Genomic DNA, 27844 nt, shown 5'->3' with positions numbered 1-27844 from the left:
TAGGTTGTTAATTCCATGAAAGCAACTTGAGGTGTGATCAGGTAACTAAAAAAAAGCCCCAAACATTACCTCTGAACTGCATTAAGCTGTTTCTAAAGAATTTATTTTTCATATACCAGAAAGAGATTTGGTTTAAAACCTTTCTGTCATATGCAACAGACTATACAGCACCAGACTGCTTCAGAAAAACACGGTTCCACAAGCTGGAAAATGCTGAAGCAAGTTCATCAAAGTCATTTAAAGAGAGGTACTGAAGTTATCTAGGAGAAGTTCAGATCTCCAGTGTTCTAAGGCAATCCCAGCAGTATGTCACATACAAATACACAGACAGGACAAAAAGATAAAAGCAATTAAAAGACTTTATTTGAGCTTTCTTAAGATATATTTGTTTAATATATGTATAAATATATATGTAGAAGTAATCTTTAATGAATTACGCAATGAAAAGGAAACATTAGAGCAGAAGTCAAGTAGTTCAAAATCAAGTGTCACTGGGAGTATGTGAAGGCTGCAATTTCTTTCTTCATTTCCTAATAAGAAAAAGAAGACAAACTAGCAGTCAGCATAAATAAAAGCTTGAGAACCCTGTTTATTTCTTCCTAAGAAAGAAAGTGCACATACATGAGGAGTTTGTTATATTTAACAAATCCATGTGCTACCACCATCCCAACGCCTTGCTATTCCCACTACCTTCAAATGCATCCTTTCCCATCCAAAATTGCATAGGCAAGAGAGGCTGTATGAGTCTGTATCTGAATATCCAACCTATCCAAATCAAGTCAATAGTGGGAATGCCTGGCTGGGATCATGAGTGGCTCTGGAAGATTTTTCCTGAGTCCTGACAACTCAGAAATAGTCTCTTAAAGGAAGAGATCAGAGAATCTGACTCACTACCATTAAATGGTCACAGACAGAAGATTTCTATCTCCCCATATGTCAAATGAAGGATGCTCAAGCCCTGCTGGTTACAAAGAGATTATGGTGAGACTAGAGAAAAGTCTCAAACTCTTGTTATGTCTCACACTTCATGTCTTTTCAAGAACAGCATGACTGCAGCATGAAGTATTGCCATGTCTGACTGCCTGCAAGGGGAGAAAGAGGGAGCCACAGACTGAGAAAAGCGCCCTCCTTCCATAGCCCCCAGCCCTAGAAAGGGTCTGGAACGGGCTGTTGACAGACTGAGGTGAACAGCTTTGCCAGGGTGGACGCCCTGTCTTCAAGTTCAAGGCTTTCCCTCCTGAAACTGCCAACAATTATGCCAAATACAAGATGACAGTGACGGAAAGTGCCAGAAGACAAAAACCAACTCACCTTCACTAATTCGGTTTTGTCGTAATCCTCCCGATGCTGGTAAATGCACTGACTCATAACTGCGTATAGTTTTTCCAGCTGAAGAATGTTGAAGTTCTTAGTTATCATGGTGACAAAATGCAACAGTTGCTGAAGAAAAAAGGAGGAGGAAAATACAAGTTTAGACTTTTAGCGCAAGATCCTTTGAACAGGGTTTTCCATGTTTTTGGAAGCTAAACAATAACACCACAAGTGACATCCTACTTTCTTCTACTGTAAAAGAAAAGATGAGTGACACTTCAGAGACTGGATTCAGTATCTCAGAAGCTTTAACTGGAGAAAATAGTTTTTCATACTTCATAGAAAAAGAAGGTTTAATTTTCAGACAATATTTTATTACTAATCAATCTATGAAATCAACAATCATCATTCCAAATCGACTGCTTCCAGAACAGCAGGGAATGACACAACCCACTTCGTTATAGAGCAGCAGCCACAGCAAAGCCACTGGTGCTTTCCATTGAGAAGCTGTGGCTGTGGTGCAAGGGTGTTGTAATTGGATCTTTGGAAGCCAGGCTACAGATCTTCTAGATACAGCTGTGCCATCCTGAATGTGAAGTTAATGCTGGTGAGCTTTAATTGAGTCAGAACAATAAATATAACTTAGCCTCAATTTATTACTCCCATGACAATCCCCTGTGAAACTATTTCCAATTGCTGCCACGGACATGACTGCAGCCTTGAACACTGCCCCAGGGATGGGGCAGCCACAACTTCTCTGGGCAACCTGTGCCAGTGTCTCACCCCTTCACAGGGAAGATTTTCGTCCTCATATCTAATCTAAATCTACCCTCTTTCAGTATAAAGCCATTTCCCCTTGTCCTATCATGATGAGCTTTATGTCAACCTGCCAACTTCAGGGTTAAGCTGATCACTGCTAGAAACAAAAGTCCTCTTCAAGACATGCAAATACCAAAGCAAAACTCCCAAATCCATCATAAAAACTATTAACATATTAATAACCAACAGTACTAGCAGGCTGTCAGGGACTATTTTACAATTTAAGAAGCCCCTTTAAATTAAAAATTAGGAAGAGAACCCAGTCTCCTAAAACTTAGTTCAACAAAGCAAGAGCAGCCTGCGCCTGGTGTGGTAACACCGCAGTCAAAGTCCATCACAGGCTGAATTATTTCACAATTGCTTCAATTTGCATCGGTTAACAACTGACTTCAGTTCCAACTGCACGCGTAGCTACTTCAGTATTAACAGTTAAAATCAGACTGACTTTGAGTTCAAAGTAATCCACAACCACTGGCTGCGTGGGAATTTCCGTTGCTTTCTCGACACCCATCAGCGGTCGCTCTTCTCCCGCAGAGCGCCTCAGGCGAGCCACACGGGGCACCCACACATCTGCAACGACACACACTTCTTTAGTCGGGGTTTGTTTATCTGGAACACACTATTAGTGAAGTATCATCCTATACCTGCATAGGACAGAGACAGGACTGTTACCATTGTTTCACTGAGAAGTGCTTGACTTTAACTTTCTTCCCAGCAGAAGTCGCCGCTCCATCAAAATCAGACACATGCTCAAAAAAAGCACTTGAGAAAAAGGCAGGGTAAAAACAAGGCAAAAAAGGTACCATCCTGTTGCCATCACAGCACTGTGTGGTGTTAGGAAACACATCTCCTATTGTGATACTCATATAATAAAAGAAAGTCCACAGCTGTTTTTCAAGTTTTTGAATAACAAAGTTCAGAATCAAAACCCCAGCAGCTGCAGCAGAGCAGGAGCTTGGCTGGCAGATCTAGAAGGGCAGCACCATTCTGCGTGCTGATTTGAGAGATACAACAGAACCTCTAACAGAATGGAACTGAAGAAGGCTGAAACCCCAAACAATAGTGTCATCCTCCTCAGGAATTAAAAAGAGCTAAATTACCTGTTGGACCACCTTTATTTTCATTCGCGTTTTTGTGTCGTTCCTGCAGGACATTTTCATTCTCATCCATCGAAGAATCCTGGGTGGACTCCCCTTCATTGCGATCTGTGTTAGAAACGGGTCTTCCTGTTTCTAACTCCTCATCACTCTCGAGTTCGTTTTGCTCTTCTGGAACTTTATTCTCTTTATTGAACTGAAAATTCATCCTCTTGGTAGCGATATTCGAATGCACTTTGTTCTTTCTGCGTTTTTTTTTTGCCATATCTGCAAAGAGAGAACACGAAAAGTAACCCAAAACACGCCCTAAACAGTTTTTCCTTCTAAATCCAGCATCCTCATCATACTTGGCTTGCAAGGAAAACGACCAAAGGAACTCAAGCACCATTCTCTCTCTCCTACATCTGTCTAGAGACTAAAGAGCTGCATGTTACCGAGGTCAATTTGCTGTTAGATTTTAAAAAGGCAGCTCCAGCATTTCATTCACAAACCCATCAGCTTCAAGATCTTAAGAGCAGAAAATTCTTCCTTTGGATAGGAAGTATTGCTGCAAAGCAAGGTTATTAGATCAACTTGCTGTCTTACGATGTGAACCGATATGGATGAACAGAAAAGCATTTGGAGACACGTGATGGGCAGAGTTAGAGACAATTTGAAGGGAGTATTTGCTGAAGAATAAATTGTGCATGAAGACAAACACCTCATCAGCTGATTCCAGTAAGCTCATATAAAACAAACTTCCCATTTCTGCCTTCCAGAAAAGCCACCATTCTTTGCATTCACAGAGACTGCACAGAGCTGATGGGTGAAGCTGCTGGCAAAACCCCAGTCAGGCCAGTGAGACCAGCAAACCTCAGCCCATGTCATGCACTTTAACTGAAAGAGGCCCAAGCCACTTTGTTTCTTGCACAGAGCCTTGGGCGACATGATCTAATGTTAGGCATCCCTGCCCATGGCAGGGGGTTGGAACTAGATGATCCAACCCAAACCATTCTATGATTCTATGTTCCTTTCACAGGAAAAGTGAGGAAATAATGGTTCTTCCTTTGCACAGCTATTATCGCTCCCCTATTTTTACCCCTTTCCCCCTTCAATCACAGGAAGAGGTGGCACAGACTTTAGCATCTGAGGGCAGGGAAGGGAAAAATACTGCTTCATGTAACTGAAAACTCACTGGGGATTCAGAAGCTGCCACGTACATTTCTGAGTTCAAGAGGTAGCCATTTAAGAGCCATTACATGTCAGTGGGCTACAAAGGCCAATGTCTTAGAACATAAACCAACCACTGCACTTGAACTTCATTGACCGTATTGAACGAATGACCTCTGGATTTCTCTCACATACAGGAGCAACTTGAAAAATGCAATGCCTTTGGCATGAAGAACCAGGCATCACAGAAACCTGCTGGGTCCCAACAACAGATAAGGTAGCGGTGGCATGGAAGTGGGAATAAAATGCAACTTGCCGTTGGAGCAAGGTGTACTGGAGCCTACAGGCTCTGCCGGCATCTTCAGTTTGTCGCTACACTTCGGGTCCGCCCTCCTACTCCCAGCAACAGAGTTCTGCTTCGGCATTACATGGTAGTAAGATGGAGCATACTTTGAAGAGCTACAACCTTGCAATAGAGAACAGATGGCATAGAATCGCATCTTGCACTGGTGGTTACAAATACTGAGACAAGTCTTAAAACCCTTAGTGGCAAATACCTCTTTCCTTACGGGATTCTTGTATTTCTTCACAGCGTCGTTCGAAATCTTCATCCATTTCTTCCCTCACTATGGAGTACGCGGTGTCCCTCAGAATACAAGCTCTGTGCCTAATGAGACGATCTGAAATTCAACAGTCAGAACTGAGCATTTTTTACCAGCCAACGACATCCTCTATTTCGATTACTAAGAGAGAAAGATTTTGCTCTTCTCACACGTAGGTTCTCCAAGGTTCTCCCAGTGAGTATTTTCAGCATAGCAACATAAAAGTTCATTATTAAAGCAAAAGCGTTACTTACTGATTAACCCCTCTATGACAATTCCACATCCAAGTAGCTTAACGTTACAACATTTACAACCTGGTAAGAAATGCTACTCTCTGTGGATGTTTCAGATGATCTAATCCCATCTCTACTGGCCACAGATGACATTTATCAATTTATACGTTTTAATTTTTTCCCAATTAGGGATAGAACCACATCCTCACCTCCAGGATCTTTATCTGGGTTGTACTCTAACGCGTTGCTACAGATTAGATCAATGTCTTTTAGAAAGTCTCCTGCAGTTAGGTACTGGTGCAAGTCAATCTTGGATAGAATTGTCGAAAGGTCCATGGGCTGTTTGATAACTGTGTCATAATCAGGTACCTACAAATGAAACATATGGGCTCAGATTTAACACGGGATCTCCCCAAAATTAATGATAAAGCCAAATAAAGGACTTCTTAAAATCCCCAAATATTTATGACACATACAAAGATGCAGAATTTAACCAGTTAGTTTCTTGAAAATGGAAGGGCTATTTTGACTGGATTCAAAGAGACAGACCAGAAGAGGGAAAAAATGAAGCAGGGAGGGCAGAAGCACATGTGGGCACAGAAAGGAACAGACACCCGGGGCAGGATTCACTTCACTTCAGAAAACCACAGGAAATAAACCTTTCAGGGTGAAGTCACCCAATGTTCTCCTTGCTGTTGGTAGCAAGAAAAAGTCTGCAAGAATCATACCTTTGAAGTATGTGTCTTAGGCATCTGCTTCAGAATGAGCTAACTGGACCCAGGGGTGCAGATTTCTTTACTCAGACCATAAAAGGAGCCTAACAACTAGTTGAGATGAGAACATCTATGCTTCTGAGATGTGAATAATCCAAACCAAGTAGAAGGGAAGGACAAGTCAGTGGAAGCTGACGGGAAGAGGACTTTGCTGAAACACACAACTCTATTAAGACTACAGCTGACTTGGAAGTATATGCCCCTGGCTTAGACTTATTCAAGAAATTAAATGATAAAAAGAGACCTAAGAAGCATATGGGAGGAAAAAGAAACCACACAGCCCTTATGGTTGATCTTACACTGAGAAGCTCCAGAGTAAACAGAGAACAGAATCTTTAAACTGATTTTAAAAACTGCTGCTTCTACTCTGGTTCTTGCAACAACTGACAGTCAATTAAAAAGCTTCAGGCTTTTTAAGGTGTCCCTTCAGGCAGGGACACCACACACTAACCCATGTCACCCAAGACTCTGTCCAACCTGGCCTTGATGGATCCATGCCAGGGATGAAGCATTCACAACTTCCTTGGGCAACCCATTCCAGTGCCTCACCACCCTCACTGGAAAGAACTTCTTCCTTATAGCTAATCTAAACTTCCCCTCTTTCAGTTTGAACCCGTTACCCCTTGTCCTATCACTACAGTCCCTCTCCAGCATCCTTGTAGGCCCCCTTCAGATACTGGAAGGCTGCTATGAGGTCTCCACGCAGCTTCTCTTCTCCAGGCTGAACAGCCCCAACTCTCTCAGCCTGTCTTCATACAGGAGGTGCTCCAGCCCCCTTATCATCCTCGTGGCCCTCCTCTGGACTTGCTCCAACAGCTCCATGTCCTTTTTATGTTGAGGACACCAGAACTGCACACAATACTCCAAGTGAGGTCTCACGAGAGCAGAGTAGAGGGGCAGGATCACCTCCTTTGACCTGCTGGTCACGCTTCTTTTGATGCAGCCCAGGATACGGTTGGCTTTCTGGGCTGCAAGCGCACACTGCCAGCTCATGTTAAGCTTCTCATCAACCAACACCCCAAGTCCTTCTCTGCAGGGCTGCTCTGAATCTCTTCTCTGCCCAACCTGTAGCAGTGCCTGGGATTGCCCCGACCCAGGTGTAGGACCTTGCACTTGGCCTTGTCAAACTTCATGAGGTTGGCATGAGCCACCTCACAAGCGTGTCCAGGTCCCTCTGGATGGCATCCCTTCCCTCCAGCGTATCAACCGAACCACACAGCTTGGTGTCGTCGGCAAACTTGCTGAGGGTGCACTCCATCCCACTGTCCATGTCACTGACAAAGATGTTGAACAGGATCGGTCCCAACACTGATCCCTGAGAGACACCACTTGTTACTGGTCTCCAGTTGGACACTGAGCTCTCTGCATGTGGCCATCCAGCTAATTCTTTATCCCCTGCGTGGTCCATCCATCAAATTTATGTCTCACCAGTTTAGAGACAAGGATGTCGTGAGGGACAGTGTCAAATGCTTTGCACAAGTCCAGGCAGATGATGTCAACAAATACACACAGATAACATGTATTACAGAACAATAATTTACCTCCTCTGGGTCAACTGGCTTTGAAAATGCTCTGAAACGTCTGTCAATGACAAGTCTATGAGTCACATCCCTTAGGAAAATCCTGAGTTCACGCAATGTATCCTCCTCCTGCTCCTCCAGCTGTCTTTTTTCCTCCTCTGTCAGTTGGCGAGGCTCAGGCGGTGGCGCTAAAGGCAGTTCTTCCAGTGGACGCCAAGCTTAAACCAATTGTAAAGTTTTAGTCAATTTATGGTACTCAGATACAAGCAGATGAAAAATTACTCAGAGAAAATCACCACTAAAGTAACTACTGCACAGCTGTGAACTTAGCTAGCAAGGTTTGTAGGCAGAATACCCTCACCTGCATTGAGTTTGGGTGCAGGAGGTTTAGCAACTTGATTCACAACTAAGTCTTCAAAAAACATTCCTCTTTCTTCCCTGTCAGGCAGCTGGATTTTGAAAACTTCTTCATGGTTGTCATTAAACAAGTCTTTGATCTAAAGCACGAGAAGAAAAGTTATTTCAGATTATTAAGGCCACACAAACGCACATTCTATTCCAAAGAGATGAGTACCTGTCGAAATGAAGCTGGGTAATCACCTAGATAAGACAAACTGTGAAAAGTCATCCACTTGGCCTCGAAAGGCCAGATCTTCATAGGTTAGCACAGCAAATGAAAACATCTTCTCTAAGGAACTCCTCTAGAGTTGCAGCTCAATGAAGGAACCGTCTGATACACTGATAAAGTGGTGACATTCAGCACCACCTCCACGACTCCCCATTTTGTGTATACTCTCCTTGCTGTCCTTCAGAGCTGACTCTTTCCGGCAGCTCTAGAGGGAAGGGGCAGGGCTCAGCAGACCAGTGCAGGCTTTTGGCAAGGGGGTGGAGGTTTGGTTGGGGTTTCTTTTATGATTTTGAATTAGTTAAAATGAGGTGTCTGAAGCTGCATACTTCCAAATTCTATTCCGTGTTTGCAATCTCTACTCCCAAAAGGCACAGAAGGAATTTCTACCCTTCTTTTAGAATGAACTTATAAACAGTATAATAACTTGGGTAGAAACTGAAGCCCTTTCAAAGCATTTGATGATAAACACATCTAGGTAAAGGTTCCTCCTCTCCCCATGTAATTGAGGCAAAATAATCAGAGCAGCACATTCACATGGTGAACCCCTTCCTTTCATGCACACTCTCAGACGTCCAGAAAGCTCAGCGTGTCCTCTTACTGAATTTTGTTAAGGAATACAACCACTGATTTCCAAGTGACTTAAAGAGAAGTTGGAAGTTAGCTTTCTACTCTGTAAAACTTCCACCTAGATAAAGAAAGAAACTGAATTTTTATTAAAGAGATTAAATTTGCAATTACATGCCATCGTTATAACAGTGTGAAAGATATTAAAATATCTTTCACTTTTGAGTAAAAATGTTTTCAGTAATAAGATCCTTTTCACATTTACATTTCAAGCACTGTATATTCTTGACTAAATACATACTCAACCATCTTGTAGTCACTGGAATTATTATCTGAAGTTATACATCTGTCTAATAAGCATGAGTGTGAGAGAAGGGAGAAAAAGTTGGGTCAAAGTCAGTCTCTTATTCCAGAAACACTTCAGACAATACTTTCAGCAGTGTTTTGTCTAAGCAAATTGTAAGAGACCTGGTTCAGATGCCTGAGGCATAACAGTTTGAATTTCCTTCAGAGTGCACAGAACTCCAATGCTTAAAGGATTTATTTATAAACAAGAAATGGAACAAAAAACCTTCAGAAAACTATGAACAGAAATACCTCTTTTGGGAGATCCATGTGATGCACATCAGATGTTGCAAGCAGCAAAACCGGAGCGAACGTTGGAATGTTCTGCAGTAGTGTTGTAAAAGTAGCTTTCAGTGTAGCTCCAACAGCCTCCCACCACGAGTGGATATGTGGGATATAAACGATACTTGGTGCTGTTCTCTGAGCTTCTCGTATCAACTGGTAAAATGAAAGCTTGGGTAAGAAAACTAAACCATGGGCCAATAAAGAACAATGCATAAGACCAGGTTACGTGCATTGGAAGACCACAAGCCATTGCCTACGGATTGTACCTCAATCACAGAAGACAACATGCATCCACCATTGTGAGGGAAGTGGCAACAGTCCTTTCACAGAACAAATTGCTCCATGCACCCTTTCAGATTATCAGTATTCAGATAGCCACATGATCAATATTCAGAATATCAGTATTATCAGTATCTGCTTATATTTAAGTGTCCCAGTTAAGAAATACACACCTGTGTACAAATGTCAGTGAATTTCAATGCTTTCACTGCATATAGTGTAGCACTATAAGCTGCCTATGTATAAAAAAAGAAGCTTCTTTTCCCCAAAAACCTTGACTGCCTCTTCAATCTAATCAAAAAGGCAGCCACAAGTGCCTGACATGCAGCCAGGCTGATGCACAGCCATCTACTGGGAACACATGTTCTTGGGAAGCAATGAAAACTTCCTGGATCCCCCTGAGACCAGGAGCATTTCTTGCCATAGAGACGGGCTTATTAGCACCTCCCCTCTTCCCGAGCTGCTACAACATCCTCACTGTTTAATTTGGAATGGAAAATACAGCCATGTGTAACATCCTTATTTGATAGCATTCCATGTGGAAGAAAGGTGCCTTTTCAGACAGAAGTAAACATAAGAGCACATTCAAACCAGGCTGCCTCCACCAACAGTGAATTTGGCTTACTTTATGAGTTTAGATACAGTTCAGGAATCCTATGAGGTTAAAGAAATAAAAAAAGAGATACCTGTGCACATGTTTCTTCTGGTGAGGTGATGCTTGCCAACAACACACATAGGTCTAGTGTATAAACTGGAAACTTTTCCAGGGCATGTATTACTGCAGGTGCCAAATGAGAAGTTTGCCCATATCCTGGCTCTCCCACCAGTAAGAACCGTGGCCTACAAGATGTTGGCTGGTAATAAACATTTCTGGAACAGTAAGGAAAAAACCAAGTTAAAGAAATGATGAATGTTACGAAAGTGAGAAAAATAACTGAGCCAACAGGGATGAAAACAATCTATTTTTAACTGTTGGCTTATATATGACTTCCACATTAAACTATCAAAAGATTCACAAAAGCTTAGCAGAGTAAAGGTTCAAATTGCAGACATTGTTTAAGTTTTCCTCATGGTGTTTTAACAAACCATTTCTCAGTTTTGTTTCTGCTGCATAATTTGCTACTGCTTTAACAATCTTGGGAAGCAGAAAGGCAAAAGATGGCTACACAAATCTATAGGTGGTTTTTATCTAGAAGGACAGCCAGTCCATTTCTTCAGTCTTGAGTCTTTCAAGGCATACAATGGATTAAATCAACACATTCCAATAGTGTACCACTTCTGACATGGGAAAAGAGGGCTGGAATGTTCAGTGTGATGGGTTATGGCAGCCTACAGCTTCATCTACCACCCCTCACACCGGAACTGTTTTCAGACCCAGCCATATTGACAATGGAAACGTAAAGGGGACAAACATTTACCTGCCAAAGTTGAGGAATTTTTCCGGCTGTCTACCAGGCGTTTTAGGAGTTGGATTCTCTTCGAAGATCGGTGGTGATTCCGCATCACTGTCGATCGTATCATTTCTTAAAGTCTGATTTAAGCTGTCTGGAACACAAGAAAGGTTTGTTAACTTTCCTGAATAGTCTGTACCTTGCTCTCACGTTAATACAGCTTCTAAATCAGTGCTGGGAACCACTTATCTTGTATTTCCTCATTTGAGGGCACACACTGAATGCTATTTTCTGAAGAGCTCATTCTACCACAGATCTAAGGAGATTACACAGGTCTGTACAAAGCTGTCCTACATCCCATGATTTGTGTAAGGTATTCTCCCTGGGTTGGTGAAAACTTGGAGGTTTTTCCCTTAGAACAAAGAGGATTAGGAACAACCTCTATAGTTCCCAAACACGTGAAAACCTCAACAAGGCCACTTCTTTCTGGAGCTGGACGGGGGGAAATTAAGTGAACGTCACAGCCACAGACTTCCATTTGTCTAGGACTAGGGAGTCACAACATACAGACCAACATCTAGATAAGGCTCCTCAAAGATTCCTAAATATAATGGAAGGTGGACAACAGAAACGGGATGCAACTACCTATCCCCCTAGCCTCTCTGCTTTTCTTTTGATGGTGAGTTTCTGCCTCTGTTTTACCATTGCAAATAATCTACCATCTTACTGGGAGTAGTACTGGTAGGATAGATATTCTCCAGGGATTAGCATAATAAACTATTAATGGATCTCCATTAATCAGGATTGGAATGAATTTACCAATTTATTTGCTCTCACCGACAGACTAATCGTGATCAGGGACTGTAGTGATAGGACAAGGGGGAATGGGTTTAAACGTGAACAGGGGAAGTTCGGGTTAGATATAAGGAAGAAGTTCTTCACTGTGAGGGTGCTGAGGCACTCACCTTGCGAACAGGTTGCCCAAAGAAGTGGTAAATGCTCCATCCCTGACAGTGTTCAAGGCCAGGTTGGACGGAGTCTTGGGCAACATGGTCTAGGGTGAGGCGTCCCTGCCTACGGCAGGGAAGGTTGGAACTAGATGATTTTAAGGTCCTTTCCAACCCAAACCATTCTGTGAGTCTATGATCAGGGCTGATGCAGTCAGGAGCGTGAGCTCACGTATGCTGTGCAAGCCAAGCCCAGAGTATACACCACTAAAATGTTCTGATCTCACATGCAAGTGCACAGTGTGAGCCACAAACATTTCAATTAAGAGGTGATGGTTAAAAGTTATGACAGCTAAAGCAGTATTTAGCTTAAACCACTTGTATTGTGGTCCTGACATTTTTCAGACCGGAATACGAAGCATTTCTGCAAAAATACCCTTCTTCCACATTGAACCATTCCTCTTGAAAGAGGTGCCTCATACATTAAACCTTTGATCCCTCTCTATAAATGATGAACACGTCAGCTGCTGTCAGAAACAGGGTGCTCTAGTAGAGAACATTTAGTTCTCCACCGTGTACTCAGAGCCATTCACAGCGCCCACCCAGCACCATGCACGTGCCTGTGCTAAAACTCTACTGCCATTACAGCTGAGAGCTTTGTGCACGGTGAGTGCACAAATCAGCAGTTTCTGCTTTGGCAGAATTGTACCAACGTGGATATTCTTGTTATACCTTGCTGTTGGTCCTTTAGCGCAAGCTCTGCATGGGGAAATACTCTCTGCAAGGCTTGTAAAATTCTTGCTAGTTTGTTTTCAAACAGTGGTTTTGCAATAGGTGATAGCGCTCGCCCAGGTGAAGCCACAGCCCTCTGTGAAGCTGGAACAATCTTCTGCATAGCCACGACAAAATCCTTTGCTGTTATTTTAATAGAAGCGATATCTAACTGCAGTTTCTCACTACTTTTGTATATCTGAGGATAGCGGTGGCGCAAAGCACAGAGCGCAGCTTCAGCACATAAGGATTTAATATCAGCACCACAGTATCCTAATAAACAAAACAAGAATCAAATGTTATGTCAGTCTCAGGCAAAACAGAAGTCAAGGCAAAGGTTTCTAAAGTGCAGCAACTGAAACACTTTGGATGCAGCCAAAAATTAACAGGTTAGGAGAGAATTTAAAGAGTTACTGCACTGCAGAGAAGTGGTTACGTGAGTCGCAGCCTGATGTCTTGCACTTACGAAACAGCCACAACTTTGCTCCTGAGGAGCATGCCCCAAACCCGAGTCAGTGTTCTGAGAGACACAAAAAAACTTAAAAAGGCAGCATCTAACTTTGCTGCTGCCAAGGCATGGAGCTGCCTCAACAGCTTTGCTGTGCACTGAGGCACAAGAGCTCAGGGACTGCCTGGTACAAGCTCAGATTCCTCAGGGCTCAGTCACAGGCAGTAACTCACTTAGTTTTCAAACCTACCGGTAGATTTTTCAGCCAGCTCCTCAAGAAACATGTCCAGAGGCTTAGGGGTCCAGTCTCGTGTGTGAATCTTGAAAATCTCTTTTCTAGCCTGGAGACAAAATGGTTGAATTTTAGTTTGCTCTAAGTTTACTCTTAAAACCAAACCCAACCCAACCACCGCAAAACCCCAGAACCCCTTATATTAAAATACTTAAAAGATTAGCAGGTAAGAAAAGCATTTGTACTAAAGTTCAGTTCATATGCTCTTTGCTTTTTCCAGCAGGACATTTAACAATTCTTAACCTGTTACATTAAACTCTTATTTCAGTGCAGGCCTCCCAGAAAAAGACATTTGTAGCTTCCATAAAAACCACGTTTCTACAAGTATAAGATCTAATGAGCCTGCAAAGAGAATTTTTCATCAAAGAAAATTCTCCCAAACTCTGCACAATTTCATGGTGACAGTCTCATTAGTTCATCAGATTTGCTTTTCTGCCAGTTCGCTCAAGGAAAACAGCCCTAGCTGTACGTTTCAAGTTGTTACAATTACTACAAAGAACAACAATAATTAGGACTCAAAACTACTGTCACTGATCCAGAGAATGTCAACCACTGCCTATCTTCATCTCTGATCTCAGCAAGACTTCAGTATTTCCTGGCACAGAGATTAGCAAAAAGGAATCTTTTTGTGCACACCATTTCTTTCATTTTCAAGAGGCAACAGCAGTGATCTGTAACTAATTCATACATTAATTCTTTGTTAAACAGCTCAGTGACGAGCAGCATCCCGTTGTCTTGGCTGGCCAGAGTGAAATGAAAACTCATGATAGAACTAACTACTTGAAATCACCTTACTCATAGATACCCAGTATGAGATCTGCCCTCTGCAGTACAAGGCAGTCTCTCCAAGCATCCCCCCCTCTTTTGTCTGAGTTGTACAAAGCTGATTTTGACTCTAACTGCATTGTTAAGTGTTTGTGTTACAAAGATGGACTTTGCCGCATTAGCAATAAGGTTGAGTTGAAGTTCTGACCTCTTTATTTGGCAAGCTGAAGAGGAACTCTCGATCAAAGCGGCCGGGTCTTCGTAAAGCCGGATCTATAGAATCCAGTCTGTTGGTGGCTCCGATCACCACAATCTCTCCTCTGCTGTCTAAGCCATCCATAAGCGCCAGAAGTGTTGACACAATAGAGCTAACAGGAAAAAATACAATTTTCACTCACTGCTTTAGTAACTTTTATTATATTCCACATGACCTTCTCCAACAAACACTCGAAAAGGGCAAGCTTTAACTGATGAGATGCTGATTAGTGAAAGACTCATTTTAAGCCATAAAGAGATAAGGTAACACAGACCTTGTGCTGATATCAAGCTTCGTGAAGTGTTTTCAATTACTATTTAAAAATCACCTGACATATTAGCAGCTCTGAGTATCTAGTTTTCAGGACAAACCTATATAAACTTAAATAGGTTGTGGTCTTCATTGTAAAAAGTTCAAGCAACTTGTATGGAAGCACAAAAAATGCACTACCTATGAATTTGGTCTTGTTTACTGGACCTCACAGGAGCAAGACCATCTATCTCATCGAAGAAAATAATCGAAGGACGCATCTGGTAGGCCTAGAATGCAAACACAGGAATATTGACATAAATAAACCAGCACTCTTGGAAAGAGAAAATGCATGAAGAACGTTATGGTTGGAAAGTCATTGGAACTGGGTTTGTCAGACTAGCACCAGGGATCTTTACTAATTGAGCTAATGGAGTAAGTGGCACAAGTAACTGAAGACAGCAGCTTATGTCAACCCACTGAGGCTGGGTGACAGGAAACAAATCATACCAGCAGTTGCTACAGCTCTTTGACAACTGTGAAGAACAATGCCAGGACTTAATTCAATTATGGGTTCTGGAAGCAAGCTTCCATTGTGAATTTAAATGACCCACATCTGTTTCCCTCTCATCTAAAGCCACCATCTCTTGCCTCTTGAAACCTTTTTTTGTGGCTGTTTGGGGTTTTTTTGAGGGGGTTGCTGTGTGATATCTTTCCCAATACATCTCAAGATTTGAAGCCCATAAAAAAAAAACACTGAAAAAGGGAACTCTGACAATCCCATTTCAGTGGAAGGAACTGACAAAACATGAAAAAGAGTGAGTTCTCCTTAAAAATACTGACAGCAAGAAATGACCATTACAGCCGGGATAGAACACAGGGCATGTTTCAACCTTACCTGATCAAATAATAAACGAAGCTGTCGTTCAGACTCCCCCACCCATTTACTCAGGCAGTCAGCACCTTTTCTCATAAAGAAGGCTATCCTCCTGTCACCCTGGCTACATTCATTAGCAAGTGCACGAGCTACCAGTGTCTTTCCAGTCCCTGGTGGACCATAGAATAGACAGCCTCTGCAATTAAAACAAACAAAAACCCAGAAAAGATTCATGTAAGAAATATAAAACATCATGGAAAATTATTACAAGTCCTATCCCTAAAACACACAACTCTTCTCTCCTTAATTAAACCACAAAGCAGTAACAGCTGGAGTCTTGTGTTGCTGTACAATTCAACAAGGCAGCAAATGAAATGAAGAAAGAGGAGAATGCAAATGTACAAAACCCCCAGAAAAGATGATAATGTCCCAGAAGGACACTTCCAAATCTGGTGACAAACTAACAGGGGTGGTTACAGCACAGCACAGTCAAACAAGAACAAACTTCACCACAGATTCTGAGACTGGGCTCAGAATCACCAGTTCATTTTCCAATGCTACACTGAATATCCATTCTTGTTTGCACAAAAGGCCAGATTTGACAGTAAAGCATTTAACTCTCCCTTAAAAAGCTTTTAAGTTACTGGATTTGGTCTCCCATTGCTGATGATAAACAAGGAGGGAGCTTAAAGCTGGGCACCTGTTCTGAATTTCGAGCTAGATACAGCCACACCACCGTTTAAGACAAGACACTTCTAGATATATTCTCACCACAAAGGAAATCTCTGAACCTACACACATTCTGGATTCTATCCATTGTTAAGAGATTATTTTTTACTACTGCTAGGAGTCCCCATCATCACTGCAGAAAACTTTGAAGCATGGAAACATATCGATAGCTCAGTTGAATATTCTCCTGCAAACAGGTGAATTAGAATTTATAGTTTTAAACAAGGTCTGTTACCTTGGAGGCTGAATCTTGAATCTCTCGAAGAATTCTGGGTAAAGCAATGGAAAAACAACCATCTCTTTTAAAGATGAAATGTGGTCAGAAAGACCACCCACAGCATCAAATCGAACCTAAATTCAACAGAACACATTTGACGTGTTAAAGAAAGCTGCAGCCTCAAGAAGGTTCCATCAGCAATTTTATGTCAGCACAAAGAAAATGCTCTGGGCAACTTTCAAATTGCTTGAGAGAACACTGGAAACCAAGGCAGTTGTAGAGGGCATGTTCTTGAAAGCTTTCAATGCTGGAAACCCCTCACTGCCACAACAACCCCAAACCACTTACTGAACAATCGATCTGCATTGGATCAACATCAGCCAAACTTGCTCCAATTTTCATTCGATCCCTGCGAATTCCCTTTAACTCATCTGTCCGGAAGTTTAGGGGCAGACACCTGATTGGAATGAAGGAGAAAGAAAAAGGTGCTTTCTAACTTCAGATGCAGCCAGATTTCTGCTTGTAGAACGATGGCAAGTGAATGCAGAAGACCTTGTAAATAAACTTCCTAAAGAGTTAAATATGTAAATAGTTTTACATTTCATGGACATGAGTAAATATAGGAAAATGGTCACTCCAGAGATGAAACAGAGTTAATTATTTTACCAACTCCTTGCACTTAGGAATACCCATGCCAGCCAACACAGCACATATATGAATGCAAGCTTAGAACAAGTTATTCTGTATGTGGAGGCTGTGAACTGACCTTGATTTGCGTGATGGAAGAACCCTCCCCAAAAACACACTGACATCTTTCAAAGATGGCTTTTTGCTACTACATTCAAAAAGTTACAGCCTATGGGGATACTTATTTCCATGTGGATTAACATCCTAAAGGCTGCCCACCACTGCTGGTCCTTCCCAGGGACTTTGGGATGTGTGTGCCACAAGACACACGTCTGAAAGACATCAGGCTCAAAACCTACTTGTTAGAGTCTTACTAAAACAGTTTTTCTAGAGCATTTGTTAAGTAACAAAACCTCCATCATTTCCTCTCTTTATTCCATATTCTCTTATGTTGGTTTTCTTTCTGAGTAAACTACTATAAAGCACAGAACCAGTACAATTTTACATTAAAAAACGTACATAATAATGTTCCTCCCCCCATTCCTGCCTAGAAATCAAATTGCTTATTAAAAACCAATAGACTCCTCCCTCCCCTATTCTCCAATTTCATTAACCTTCTTAAATTCCTGTTATGGCTGTGCCTCCTACGCCTCTCAAAATGCTCTTCATCATCATCATCATCATCATCATCATCTGAGGAGGAGGAGGAGGAAGAGGATGTGGAATCGTTGCTGTGGACTGCGTGTTTCCGTCTGCAAACATTTAAACAAGAAAATTAAAGTACACCTTAAGCAATAACACAATTTAAGTGAATTCTATCTCAGGATTGACTTAAGAGTTCTCTTAAGTTTCCAGATCATTGTACTCCTTATAAATATGATTTCAAAGTACATTACATGATTTCCCTTGTGACAGCAAAATGTACTTTTTCTTCGAAAGGTAAAATGTTAAACTATTTTGCCAAGAAATTTCATAAACAAATTACTTGTTCAACCTCTTAACACACACATACATGAAATTTCACTTCACATTACGTATCCACTTGTAACGTAAACCTTTTAAACTTACTTTAAAGTTTGGCTTCAAAATCCCTTCCTTCCCTAAGTGTCTGCTTTCAAGGATGCTAAACAACATGAGCAAATCTAGCAAGAGATGGCATTCTCCATGCTCTAACTGCTTACAGGATCCAAAACCCCCTTGTCATGACTATTGCAGTTTATAATTTCATTTAGTATTTTTCTTGCTTAAGGGTAGTTTCATACAGAAACATCAACTGATTCCACAGAAAACACAGAATCAGTATTTGGAGTGATTACAAAAAGATCCATTAATACTTCCATAGAGGCTCTCCCCTCTAACTATGCTGTCTTCAGTTTTAAGAAAGTAAGTTGTATCCTTGAAGATTAAATAGATTCTTAGAAGGGAGATTCTGGCTTCAATTCCAGAATAAAAAGTATATCCTGCCCCCCCCCAGTATTTTTCTTTATACCCTCAGACCACCACAGCAATAATCATACCCTTCATCTGTAATTACCAGCAATCCAAAACCTCTTGAAAGCATAATTCAGTGCTGTGACTGGCAGCACTATGATAAATCACAACTATCAGCAACCATCACCGACCTGTTATTGCTTTTGCAGCAAGAGCCTTGTGGCTGAGCACTTGTGAATGAACATCTCTGTCTGACAGGCGAAGACCGGCCCGGAAAATACATCTTACGCTGTCTTGGTTCTGTTGAAAGCAAAGAATTGAGAGTAAACCTTCAAACAAGTTGAACAGGAACTTGGAGAGTGAAAACAGGAATAGTGTTATCCTGTATCCTGAAACAGGATAGTGAAAGAGGCAGAAAACGTGATGTGTTTCACCCATGTCTAGTTTCAGGGGAAGTTTTGAGTGATTGGGGGGGTGGGTGTGTTAAATTAGTGCACAGTAGAAATGAACCCCTCCCCCAGACCTAGGAGAACTGAAAAGCACATGAGTAAGATCAAGTCTGTTTAATTACTATTCTTTCAAGGATACACAGGTCATTTTTTGTCATTTAACGGCAAAGAAATACAATGTGCACAGGCTACATCCATTTAATAAAACTTACTTGTAGAACGAAGGTAAGAAATTGAAATACAAGTGGAGTGTGTGCATAGATCTGCATTACAAAATAAAACCAACCTCACTTATATGCAGGAAATCAGCACGTAAGAGAAACTGCATAACTTACTTTCCAGCGGCGCTTGGTAGCGCTCCACAGTCTTCCTCTGTCGAAAGTAATAACGCTTTCGAGTGTGCTCACCATCTTCATCCTCTTTCTCTTCACTTTCATCTGATGAAGTTACTGTACATCGACATAACATTAAGTACTGTTGCAAATTATATTCAATTCAAAACACATACCCCTATAGGCTTTACTACTACCTTCGTGTAAATGACACAACAGATCTGAAAACCTGCAAACAGTGAAGATCAATGTATGAAAACACATTCCAGAAATCATAAAGCAGAGGAGCACACATACAGATATTGTTCTGTGTTTGCACAAATTGCTGGTGACTGCTCATCAGTCTCAGTAACGACAACTCTGTCATCTTGCTTAGCTAAGGTGCAGCTCCTGTGGAAACCACTACTTCAGAAAGTCATTTCTGAGGAAGTGTTTCAGGGAAGTGTATTTCATGCTCTAGAGTGGTAAGACTAAGCACGGTGATGTAGCTCCAAGTCCTAGCTCTGCCACAGATCACCTGAGCAATAATGGGCAAGTCACAGGTTTGAACTTTCCCAATGAGAAAAGTAATGTCAAATGCATACAGTTTGTGCCACTAGCTTCTGAAAAGTAACTTGAAGGGTTTATTCCATGGAAGATGGTAAGAACTCAAAACACGATGTCTTCTCCCCTGCTGATCTTCATGCTAGGGAGGAGCTTTCCATACATATACAGCAATTCCATACCTGAATTCCTGAAAAGTCTCGCTGTGCCGCTCAAACCCCTGAACACAGCCATGCTCCTGCTGTAGCAGGGTCACTCTTTCTCATTCTGAGTAATACCACCCATTTCTTTGCATTCCCACCTGTTGCACCCATTTTTTTTTACCTCAGAATACATGTTCTGTGCTCACTGCAGCCCTAAAGTCCATGACTATGGCTTGTGATGTCGAGAGCAATAAGGATTTTTGAATAGATGAGAAATCAGGTCATCCCAATTGTTTAAGATAAGGCTTTTGGCTAGAGCATAGGAAAGAAAATTTAAATTAGAACTAACCTACAATGCCCCCTTGATTATCAGCTATTTCTTTGTCAGCTCTTTGGATTTCTTTCTTTCCTCGGGAGTACATACTGAGGTTTTCCTAGTTAAAAGAAACAAGAAAGATCAGTCACAAATATGTAGAAAACCTGACATGGGCATATTTGGTGTCTCTTTATGGTATCAGGGTACTCCATATACACAAAAGGTAAAATTAGGATACAGGAGAAGAGAATAAGAACATCATTCTGACACCCAGGATTAATCTCAAGAATTCCTCCTCTAAAATAGGCCTTGGTACATGTGATATTTAATACTTCTCTACATACAAAATGCAGTGTGTATCAATTAATCACAATGATTAATCATTAATGATCAAAGAACCTGGCAGAAGCTAGAAAAAAGCAATTCCTAGCAGATAAAAAAATAATCATATGGGCATTTGAGAGGTGATGTACAAAGTACGAGGGACAATTCCAGCTTCGTTAAACAAAAAGGAATTCAGATCTAAACCAAAACTGTGAAGGCAGGCTATGAAGAGGTTTTAAAAATGAAGTGTCTGTCATTCAAATGGACTGCAGAAGAATTTCATTTAATAGAGCAAAACCAATACAGAGGAAACAGGATTGCTATATAGAATTTTAACACAAGTTCCTCTAGGGACAGAAACTACTTAAGATCACAGGCAAGGCCAGACAAGAACAGACACAGATCAAGCATCAATGGATTCAGTTTTTAGTAAGATTTAAGACCCAAAACAGCTGTTTGTAAACAGTACCTATTAAAAAATCATAAGGCAATTAATAAAGCACAGTATAAGACATGTATTTTGGGATATCACTGCTATTTCGTGTCTTCTGAGGAAGACATTTCCTCCACCCTTAGAGTCCATCTGTAGCATGACGACTAACAGCAAGACATTATAATTAGAGCAAGAACAAGTGTTATTTTGGACCACAATATTCTGTGGAAGAAGTTATTTCAGTTAAATTAAAATGACAAACTAAATGGTTTCCCTATGTGAAACACACGACTGAGACAAAAGAATAGTGAAATAAATCAGTATCTACATCTGTGTCGTGGAACACCCCCAGGTCTTCCATCATTCGCCGTCTACGCATCTTCTCCATGTCATCCATCTTTTGCAAGACGGCTTCTGCGGTACTAACATGAAAAGTTGACGTGTCAGAGCAAAGATAGGCAAGTACAAACCCCCAAATATATCCAAGAATACACATAGTTGGTATTACATTCTAATAGAGTATGCACAAAGCAGAGTCACCGACACTTAGCCAAGTTTTTAAACACTACTTAAACTAAAGTTAGTTCAAATGTTTACTGTTTTTGAGTGAGATTTAAGAACAAGTGCTGAGGATTTGCAAACATCCTGTTTTCAGGTTTATTTTCCCCTCTCGTTGATCACAGTAAAAATAAATCTTAAAAAAATCTGGTTTAGTAAGAAAAATAGAATTCTGAAGATCCCAGTAAGGGAACAGAAATCACAGCAGTATTCAATAGCTCCTTCAGTTGCTCTGCATGATAGCATTAAGTCATTTGTAGTTCACAGCCTTTTTTCTTAACTGTAATGTAAGTTTCATGTTGATTTTCCATGACTATAGATGTTGGAAAACACATCCCACTGCTGTTACACTTTGCAAACCCTTCCGAGCTGTGCCAACGTATCACATACACAGGGGCATGTAGGGAGGTCTTGGCCTAACCATTGAACCCCCTGAGCTCTTGCTGCCAGGACTAGCAAAGCCTTTTTGTGTTGTCAAAAGGAGGAGGAAGCCCCTAAGCCAATATACTCCATATTGCTAATCAGGCTCATGTCAGTGGCTTTGAGAGATGATGAAAACACCCACTTACTTTGTTATAAGTTTGTCAAACAGAACAGACTGATTTGTAGTGGTGTAACGACTTTGCTGAAGTCTGCAGCTTCGGCGGACCTCTAAATCTCCATTTTCTTCATGGACATGTTCTGCAGCTTTTGCCTCAGCTCTGGTCTTCAGTGTTCTGGTGACTAAAATGCATTAACATAGAAAGTATTTTGAAACATTTAGAAAACATGTTACTACCTTTATTTCACCACTGCTCTAGTAAATGTAAAATCTGCAGTGGAGTGATTTTTTCTTTAAATACTGTATCAGAAGTTAATGTCATGGTGATAACATCCAACTTAAATTACTTATGTTTAAACTTTGCTGTTTGATCTACCTCGCTGCATAAAACTCAAAGGAAATTCACTATCTTTGAGATATCTATTCTCACAGCTTCTGCTGATTTTGGCTAAGAGTTCAGATGTTTTTGGGGCCAAGTTAAATGGGCAGAGTGACAAAATGCAATCCTCCTCAGAAACTGGGCTAAAAAGGTATCCTACAGAATTCCCACTACTTACCTTCTTTATATTCTTCTTTTTTCTGGTCTGATTTCGGCTTTGCCAACTGCCTACATTAAGGAAGAGGACACTGTATTAGAAGTACTGTACGGAAGTATTCTTTATATCCCATCATATCATACTGCGTTCCCCCTCAAGACTGGGGAACTTCAAGTTTATAATCTGGTGCTCCTGGTCATGCAAAGAAAAGCCTGTGGACCACAAGGGTTCAAAGCCCACGTCTGCTGTGTACACAGCTGCCATGTGCACACAGTTCTAGAACAACTGACATCTCACAACATTCTAATCCTGAAGTCCTAATAGGGCACGTAGCATCTCAGCAACCAAAGTGGAGGGAGCTCAAAGGACTTGAGAAAAGATGCACGGGTTTTGCTACAAGCAGAAAACTTGTACTAAGAGTAGTGATTCTAGTTCTAAGATACCGGCACTCACTTTAACATAACCGTATTGCCCTGCAGGCTTTTGATTTATCATGATGTGACTCACTGTGCACGCTTTCAGTTTTCCTTTTCATTCTATCAATTCAACAAAGATTGAACACCCAGAAATGCAGTACCTCGTAAAGTGTCTTCGATTGACATTTTCACTTAATATCTCCATGCTTTTGTCAAAGCTGGAGTCTGAACAGGGCGGCATGCTTTTTCTCATTGATCTTAAATGGTGTCCACCGAAACATTCCATTTTACTAGAGGAAAATTCCTAGGAAAAGAAAGAAATAACATATTTATATGCACCACGTATGTTGAGCTGAGAGAGAAATTCTGCCTCATTTAGGCAAGTTTCTTCTATAACTCTCCTGACTCAATAGTGGTGCAGCTAATGGCAGGTAAGACTTTAACCACTTCAAGGTCCAGGCCAGGGACCTGTCTGTGTCTGCACTTGAGGCAACTGGGAGGCCAAACCATCTGGAGCCAGTAACTGACTAGACTGAGTGTCTAAGGACATGTACAGAGGGATATACACAGTACGTGTGTGTGTGTGTACACATATGGGGTCTAAACACCAGCAAGTGGAGCAGCGCTTACACAACCAGCCCCTAGGGAGACCCAAGCATCAGAGGCAGATACAGACAGAGTGAGTGCCCAACACCAGCTAACACAGGGGCCCATATTACATATATAAACTTCTGTGTGTGTGTGTGTATTATTCCACTAATGGGTTTCCATCCTGATCAGCCAGAGAGGGAAGAAGGATCATTAGTATTCTTCACAGAGCTTCCAGATTCAGCTACTCTGAACATACAGCACTTTCAAATAAGGACAACTTTTTAAGTCAGAGGCTTTACTTCTACATACATGGTCGCCTGTGAAACTAGACTCCAAAGTTAGGAGCGACTCTGGAGAGTTTAGCTTGCCTAAACTCTAAGATACACAAGCTATAACTGCCACTTTGGCTATTTCTGCTTCATTGATCTAGAAGTAAACATTCCTTGAGAGCAACCTTAAAGGTTTGCCACCTTGCAGTTAAAAGATGACTTCAGTAATACATTTCACAAATCTCTGAGCCAAATCCCAAGCTGACAGAAGAACAAACACTTGGAGAACGTCAGCACAGATGTTAGGAAAAGCCCAGTATAGTGACCAGGGAAAACCTTCTATGTGCACTTATATAGTATTTTTAATGCAATGTTCACCATGTAATATTTGTGATATTTACTATGCTCTGTACTTTACTGTCTTTTTACCTTAATCTTGGCTCAAATTAGGACACAGGCAAAGCAGTAACAGCGTATATTGCTAACTCTGACTGTCCTCCGTTTGTAGGAAGGTATCTCAGGTCAGCGAGATGGCAGACACCAAGAACCAGCCAGCAGCATGACAGTAACTACTCTTATCAACCCTACCAGGCTGAAAACACACACTTGAGAAGTAAACTCAGAAGCAGCAAATGGCTAAACCAGAAAGATAAGGCCGTTGGATTAAAGAGTTTTGTGAAGTATTTCAAATTTTGAAAGCATTTCATGTTTTGATACTTTTCTCATCCTACAGATGGCAATTGGCAATTGTTTCTAAAAAGTCTCTTTACAAAAACCACTCTCTGGAATCTCTGAGGAAGTAACTCTGTGTTGAAGCACTATCAGAACAGATACATGTCCTTAGGCAACGAGGCTGTGAACTCGGATGCTGAAGTCCCTGCACAGGATGAGTCATGAAGGCTCAGCCTGGAAAAACGCCAGTTTCCGCTCTGCCCAGAACAAAGAGAGAACCCTGAAGCACACTGCCCTCAAATACAGGTCACACGACAGCAATCTTGGTCCCCTTGGGGAATTTCACCAGGGTTACAGACCTGCAGACACACAGCTTCCAAAGGGACACTGACCACTTTGGATCTGACACGGAACTCCTTGGGACTGAAACTTGGAAGAAGATAAACTCACCAGATGTTGGTTTACCTCAGACTTCCTGCTGTATGCTCCTTACTATGCATGAAAGAAGCTGACTAACAAGATAAACCCCTTGCTGGTATCAGAAAAACTGCAAGAGCTGCCTCTGCCAAGCCCTTACACATCAACAAGACAGGAAAGAGGCATTAGGACTTGAACATGCAGTTAGCACCCTCATCATCACCTTATTATCTAGGGCACTTTCACATTGTCTCTGCAATTATAACACTCTAGCAGAGCCTGACCACCCTACAAATGAGGTAAGAATGACTCTGTGCCTCAAAGCATGGGAAAGGTCTGAAAAAAGGGGAAAAAAAACTCCAACCAAAACAATCCAAAAGATAAAAGAAATAAAGAAACCAAAGCACAACGGTTTCACACTGAGGATTCTTCTTTGGTTTCAGTGAAAAGTTTAGAGTTAGCTTCCTCATTCTTCTTCTCCACACTGAGAACACATGCCAGCCACCTCAGCTGCCTGGCTCTGCACAGCCTTTGTGTGCCCATGTGCAATGGGCAGCCGAATTCCCTGTTGCCTCTGACATCCCTTTCTAGCGTGGACTGCAAAAGCAAAGCAGTGACCTTTAAGCAGGTTCCACGGCAAACAATAAAACCAAACCAGAACCTATATCCCAAGGATTTCTTCCTTATCAGTTCAGTAGCCTTGAAAATAATGAGAATCCATAGAGCTGTAAATCCCAAGAGTTCTCCTGGAAGGAAACAGAGTCCACGACCAGCACCACTCCGAGGCAGGGCTCCCCTGAAGAGCAGACCTCTTCCGAGTTAGACTTAGCCTGCCTTTATTTGTCATGGAAAAGCAGGACACCCTGAGGAGAAAAACCCCACGTGGAAAGAGCAGAAAAGAGCTTTGGCTTTCAAATGCTAAATGCTTTTTCAAATGCACTCAAGCCCAGAAAGCCAATACTATACTGGGCTGCATCAAAAGGAGATCCTGCTCCTCTGTCCTGCTCTCATGAGACCCCACTTGAAGCACTGTGTGCAGTTCTGGTGTCCTCAACATAAAAAGGACATGGAGCTGTTGGAGAAAGTCCAGAGGAGGCCACGAGGATGATCAGGGGCCTGGAGCACCTCCTGTATGAAGACAGGCTGAGAAAGTTGGGGCTGCTCAGCCTGGAGAAGAGAAGCTGCGTGGAGACCTCATAGCAGCCTTCCAGTATCTGAAGGGGGCCTACAAGGATGCTGGGGAGGGACTCTTCATCAGGCACTGTAGTGATAGGACAAGGGGTAATGGGCTCAAACTTAAACAGGAGAAGTTCAGGTTATATATAAGGAAGAAGTTCTTTACTGTGAGGGTGCTGAGACACTGGAACAGGCTGCCCAAAGAACTGGTAAATGCTCCACATCTGGCAGTGTTCAAGGCCAGGTTGGACAAAGCCTTGGGTGACATTGTGTGAGGTGTCCCTGCCCATGGCAAGGGGGGTTGGAACTAGATGATCTTAAGGTCCTTTCCAACCCAAATCATTCTGTGATTCTATAATTAAAAACAACGAACTTCTCAAAGTGAAACCGTTCAGTTATTAAAGTAGCAACACCGAGATGCAGACACCATGGGCTACTTCACATCCCTCATAACCACATAACGTACCTCTTCCACTGGGATAGATTAAAATTATCAAAAGCTCATGTAACGTTTTCACCACTTTAGGTTACGCACATAAGTGCTTTAATTAAGTCCAAAGTAGCCCTGATCTCTAACCAAAGCTTTGTTTATAAAGCTTCCAAAATAGTACCGATAGAATTAAGGAGCATTTCACGGGCACCTCAGGCCAGCTGGAACGCGGTTGTAGGTCCCGTGTATCTTGAGTGCTCCCTGTGAGCATTACCACAGTTACAGCGGTCAGCGGCTCTTTAGAAGATAATTCTTTAGATAACAAACCCAAACACAGGGGCAGAGGCACCACAATCACACACCGAACCTCCGCACTACGGGCAGTTCACCCGAGCAGGGCCGCCCGGGGCGCTCTCCCGGCCCTGTCACCGCTCCCCGGGACAGCGGTTGTGCCCAGACCGCCGGCAGCTGCGGGGCAGCGGGTGCGGGGCTGGGGAATGGCGGGGACGGAGCCGGCCGGCAGCGGGGGGCGGACACGGAGACGACGGCACCGGCTGCTTCCGCACACACGGCAGCACAACCGGTGTGACACAACCGGCCGCAGCTGCGGGCTCTCACGCTCAAACCCTCTCCTCCCGCTCTTCCCTCCACGTGACGCCGACCTCCGGACGCGGCTTTCCCAGCTCCTCCCAACAGCTCCCGAAGGCTCATGGTCGGTACCGGCAAACCCCTTCCCGGGCCCACAGCCCAGCAGGCAGAGCCTCACCCGGTTACTCACGTCCTCTCCGGCTCTCCCGGTCCCCCTGGATCCCGCGGCTCTGGCGGTGGCCGAGGAGGCCCCGGAGCGCGTCCAGATGCGGCGGCTGCTGAGCGAGGGGGGCTCCAAGGAGATGAACTCGGAGCTGGAGTCCATAAGGTCGAAAGGGGCGCGGCGGCGGCGGCTGTCGCGGGCCGCGGGGCCGGGCGGGCGGGCAGCGCTGCTCCGCAAGACCACCATGGCCGAGCGGGGACCGTTCTGCCCCTCACACCGCAGCCCGCGCGCGGCCCGGCCCCGCCTCCCTCCGGATCCCTCCGCCTCGCCCTCCTCCTGCCG

At 42.6% G+C, this 27844-nt stretch overlaps 1 protein-coding gene across 2 annotated transcripts; it reads right to left on the bottom strand.

The window, feature by feature from the left end:
* Positions 1-341: 341 nt before the first annotated feature.
* ATAD2 (ATPase family AAA domain containing 2) lies at positions 342-27797 on the bottom strand. 2 transcript variants are annotated; one of them, XM_030507228.1, is made up of 28 exons: positions 27530-27797; positions 23358-23500; positions 22802-22851; positions 22273-22426; positions 21474-21567; positions 20422-20506; positions 19390-19503; positions 18797-18905; positions 17789-17926; positions 16896-17004; positions 16566-16681; positions 15623-15797; positions 14926-15014; positions 14428-14587; positions 13413-13503; positions 12676-12987; positions 11024-11150; positions 10292-10475; positions 9294-9479; positions 7866-8001; positions 7526-7722; positions 5421-5580; positions 4934-5056; positions 4693-4842; positions 3231-3494; positions 2576-2700; positions 1312-1440; positions 342-530 (listed from the first exon to the last, which is right to left on the bottom strand). In XM_030507228.1, the coding sequence occupies exons 1-28, from the start codon at positions 27746-27748 to the stop codon at positions 489-491; spliced, it is 3981 nt and encodes a 1326-aa protein (XP_030363088.1). In that variant the 5' UTR covers positions 27749-27797; the 3' UTR covers positions 342-488. The 2 variants fall into 2 exon arrangements, with proteins under 2 accessions (XP_030363088.1, XP_030363077.1); XM_030507217.1 differs by having other exon boundaries at positions 27518-27791.
* Positions 27798-27844: the final 47 nt, after the last annotated feature.

This window comes from Strigops habroptila, chromosome 1 (assembly GCF_004027225.2).
Source record: "Strigops habroptila isolate Jane chromosome 1, bStrHab1.2.pri, whole genome shotgun sequence".
In the NCBI taxonomy this organism is placed as follows: domain Eukaryota; kingdom Metazoa; phylum Chordata; class Aves; order Psittaciformes; family Psittacidae; genus Strigops; species Strigops habroptila.
Note: the sequence above shows the minus strand (reverse complement) of the source record. Positions and strands in the feature narration are given on the sequence as shown.